The sequence below is a fragment of the Priapulus caudatus genome, unplaced genomic scaffold (genome assembly GCF_000485595.1).
Source record: "Priapulus caudatus unplaced genomic scaffold, Priapulus_caudatus-5.0.1 Scaffold743, whole genome shotgun sequence".
NCBI classification, from domain to species: Eukaryota; Metazoa; Priapulida; class Priapulimorpha; order Priapulimorphida; family Priapulidae; genus Priapulus; species Priapulus caudatus.
Genome location: NW_014577804.1, coordinates 30284 through 35072, shown reverse-complemented (window position 1 = coordinate 35072; position 4789 = coordinate 30284). Strand labels below are relative to the sequence as shown.

General features: G+C 42.9%; 1 protein-coding gene across 2 annotated transcripts in view; it reads right to left on the bottom strand.

Moving 5' to 3' along the window:
- Window positions 1-4021, bottom strand: part of LOC106813239 — a 14973-nt gene extending 10952 nt beyond the window's left edge. For both annotated transcript variants that reach the window (XR_001394443.1, XM_014817328.1), the window contains exon 1: window positions 3896-4021. Coding sequence is in view for 1 of the 2 variants with exons in the window: in XM_014817328.1 (XP_014672814.1) it covers window positions 3896-4013 (118 nt within the window). In the remaining variant the exon portion in view is untranslated. The remainder of the gene's footprint in view (window positions 1-3895) is intronic.
- Between the last annotated feature and the right edge of the window lie 768 nt (window positions 4022-4789).

Genomic DNA, 4789 nt, shown 5'->3' with positions numbered 1-4789 from the left:
GGTGCCTCGCATAGTTAGGGAATGTATCGAAATCATAGTTAGTTATCAAATCATTAAAAGCATTCCAATGGAAATAACGTGTTCTTGCCTCTCTGCCAAGCAGCACGAGAACAGCGAATGACATAATGACGAAATAAAGATAAAGGAACCGTATCAATGATTGAATAAAAATGAATGAATGAACAAATTAAAGAATGCATTTATTAATTAATATTATAAGCACACAAAAATAAAATATGACAAGTAAAATAATAAAACTATAAAGCAATAAAGTTACGCGTGCAATACGTGGCATCAATAGATAATAATGCACTCTTTGCATGCTTCAATTCGATTTTACGATAACGGAATCTCTGATGCACAATCTGCCTACAACATGAAATTACGCGACGTTACAAAACGTACTCACCTAGAGAATGTTCCATGATATTCGCCCCCCCCCCTGCTAAAACAACAGCAAAGTAAAAGCACAACCGACATTTCTCTGCAGGTAGTGTGTAAACGTGTTTGCGTTAGTCGAGCCCTTGTGCTTCGATCTGTTGCTGGAGTTATCTGCATGTATATGCGTTTAGGTTCTCTATCCTGCGCGGGTGCGTAGCTGGTGACGTATCAGAAGTGTTGATCGATGGGAAAGAATTGACTGGCGCTCTAATAAACACCGCTGAGGAATTATTGTTTCGCTCGAGGTGGATTGCGTTGTTACAACTCATAATGCAGACCTGACTTAATAACTCAACTAAAGCTGTTGCTTAGTAATGTCGTGTGTAGTTTCCAGGTTACAATGACGAGAGACGGTGCATTTTCATTCGCATCCTTTATTGTCTAACTGCGTAATAAAAAAATTGTGCCTATATAACCATTCCGTGCTGGTAAATTATGCAATTACTATGGATGTTATCATTCTCAATTAGTTGGTAAAAAGATCAGGCATATAACACATCGTGAAACAAATCTGCCATGCGTGGGTTTTACGTGTGTGCGTGGTCTGCATTACGTGCGAGGTGGCGCGTACGGTTTCCGCAGAATGTGCGTCGCGTGCGCCGTGCGTCCGTATTCGGTACGTGTGGTGGCGCGTGTGAGTGGATGTTCAGAGTTCGTACGTCACTTTCGGTGGGTGTAGTTAAATAAAGATGTGATAATGAAACATTCGTGACTTGTATTTCGGTGTGAGGTCGACTGTGAATTGTAGAAACATGTTTTAGACGGCAAGATTGTTTAGGGAAGCACGCAGGGATCTTGCTGATATACTTAACTTTCGTGATGTAATTTGCCACTGTGATGATGTAATGAGTAAAGCAAAATATTAAAATCTCTTGCATTTATTCGTTTACCACACTGACTTCTTATCGGTTATTGCTGTAACGATCATTGTATTGATGCAACTTTATAAATTGAGAGATCACTGCCATAATTCGATTCATGCTTTCTCCAATGCAGATGGCACCAGTTAACGTCATATATGGCGTAACAAGAAAGCCATTAATAAGATTCACAGACTGTCCCCTCGTAATTTGTACGCGATCGATTAATGGTTGCCAAGTACAGTGCTGTTTGATGGCGTTATTAGGAGTCACGTAATAATTAAGCCCTGGCCTCCACGATAGAACGTCAGCACTGCCGGGTTCAAGTCACAAGCTTACGAGATTTTGATGAATAATTATATATGTAAAATGTTCACACGGCATTCTGATACTAGAGGCGAATCGGCCTAGTATTAGTAAGACAACTATGACTATTAGCAAGATAATATGATAAAATATACTCGTATAATAATATCTGATAAACAATGTTCCACACAGGTAAATAACCAATACCATTATCCTATCGCATAATTAATAAACAGATATGTAAAATTATCACCTCAATTATAAACATGAATAAAAAAGGAGGATGCATTATAGTAACACTGTAAAATTGCTTTAGTAATAAATCTTTGTGATATTTTAATTGTCACACAGTTTACATATGAAAGCCCACTTCATATGCGTGATTAATTGAAATTTAATGATTAGAACTTAGCATGCCGGCTTTTTTTTTTCCAAAAAAGGGGGTTTTTTTCCCAAACCAACAAAGATTTCTGAATAACTAACCAGGGGGGGGGGGGGGGGGGGGGGGAACCCTTTTTCTAGTTCATGGCTGCATAGTATTTTCCTCCTGCTGGGAATCGTGTTGCCCTCGCCGGAAGATGAAGCAGCGCAAGTGTTTTTTAACGCTTGCTGGATTTCCACAACGACTCAAAGCCAACGATGGCCGACTCAAGGCAGTGAACGCCGCACAGTAACACCGAGCGCGACCACCTACTGTCGGGCTTGCCTGCGTACATTTACGTCGTTATTGTTTCCTGCCGCGAACACAGCTGTCGTGGAATGCAATTCGCTGAAGTCTGTCATCTATTGAGAAAAAAAAAAATAATCATTTGATGAGTTTAAGTCTATCCTTACACAAGCTCTGACGAGTCCTTTGTCAGGTCTAGATTAAGGGACCTGATATAACGTGGCAATGACATTTTCTCAATCAATAATTAGATGAATGAAGCCTTCTAAGAGAAAAGCCCTCTAAAGCAATTACCCGGACAATCCCGCCCCCAGCCCCGCGTACAATCCCGCCCCAGCCGCGGACAATCCCGCCTCAGCCACGGTACAATCCTCGCCCCAGCACGGACAATCCCGCCCTAGCGCAGCGGACGAATCCCCGCCCCCAGCCACGGACCCAATCCCGCCGCTCAGCACGGCAAATCCCGCCCTAGCCCGCGACAATCCGCCCCCAGCACGGACATCCCGCCCAGCCACGGACAATCCCGCCCCAAGCACGGACCATCTCGCCCCCAGCCAGCGGACAAATCCCGCCCAGCCACGTAACAATCCCGCCCAGCCACGGACAATCCTGCCACAAGCTCGCAGACAATCCCGCACCAAGCGCGGGACAAAATCCCGCCCCCCATCCGGAGTACAATCCCCCCCTCCTAAGCCGCGGACAATCCCCCCCCAGCGCCGGACAATCCCGCCTCAGCACGGACAATCCAGTACACAGCGCCGGACAATCCCCCTCGCCCCAGCGCGGACAATCCCAGCCCCAGCCACGGACGAATCCCGCCCAAAGCGCCGGACAATTCCGCCCCAGCCGGACATATGCGCCCCCAGCAATAAATTAATCTCTATGAGATAAGTTTAATGAAAATAATGATGGAAAATATTTCCTATAAAATCTAAAATTCAACTTTGTTCCAGTCAATGTTTTGAAAATTGAATAAAGTCAAATGGCCGTTTGAAAATTAGGCAACACGCATCTCAACCCATAAATTAAAGATAATATTTTAAAACTGTTAGATATGAAGAAATATAAACTACACGGAATATTGATTTCTGAATTAAATGAGGACATTGTGACCGTAGACTTATGGTTTAGCGGTGATTGTTCGGGGTGCATCTTCGAGGTGGTAGTTTTAGACGGCAGGGGAATATTCACGGGGTCTACCTCAGTACCAAAATTGAGGACACAGTTAAAGGAATTAGTTAAACGTTTTATATGAGTGGCTTATCTGTTATACTATTAATATATATACTATAATCTTACAGTAACAACAGTTCATCAGTAAGTAAAACGAGAAAGATAGATAACGATAACATGTACAAATTATATGATAATAATGACAGATGATGCAATAATATACATAATGAATAATCGATTTATTAATAATCATCATCATCATCATCATCATCATCCTCACTCAACTAAAGGCAAAATACAGAGGGAGTTAGCCGCGTGTAAGAGAGACCGATCTACATTAAGCTAGGATGTAATGATTCCCATGTGTGGTTTAAACTCGCGCAATCGCTTGCGCCGTGCAACACGCCACTGAACACAGAAACTCACACATTTGCGCATTTCTACTTACATTCGTTGATTCTGTAAACCGAGTTCACACCGTAAGCTCCGCACATGACGCTGCCGTCACCTTGGCACGCCACGTTACAGTCGGTCTCTGTCCGCTGTCCGCTCCTTCCGTATGCCATGCCGCATCTACAATTCTCTCCGTAAGCAAGACCCATGAATATGTAGCCACGGTCGATGCAGTCTTGGATGCAGTGAGCGGCGCAGACGGTCGGGGTCAGGGTACCGGGCATTCTAGTGAGTGTTTGAAGATCCGTAAGAGCTATATCGTTAAAGCATCCGATGTAATGAAGTCTCACGGCCTCTCCTAAAATGGAAGGAGAAAAGCGCGCCAATAAAAAATAAATAAATAAATAATAAAATGTGTAAACGTATGAATGAAAAGACGAATAATTGAGTGAGCGCATAACTGAGAAAAATCAATAAATAACAATATAAAAAATGAACGTATTAATGTGACAAAAATACTGGCATTAACACTAGTATAGAGTGACTCACCGTTTACACACATAATTGCGTGTATCAATTCAGATTTCACCTGAAGGCGGAGCTTCTATACTCAATCTGCCGACACACTAAAACACGCGACGCTACAAACGTACTCACCTAGATACATGTTCCATGCTATCGCTGCTAAAACAACAGCAAAGTAAATCACAACCGACTTGGTTCGCATTTTGCAGGTAGTTGTATAGAGCGTGTTTGCGTTATCCGTGCGCTTGTGCTGCGAGTCTGTGCTGGAGTTATATATATGTATGTGTAAGGTTGTTTATGCCCACGTGTCGTACCACGTGACATAACACAGAGTGTTGCTAGGGTAAAAAGAGTTACTAGCTCAAAAAAATTACATATGGCATCCGCGCTCATGAATTATGGGAAGCGACGCTGATGTTTGAAT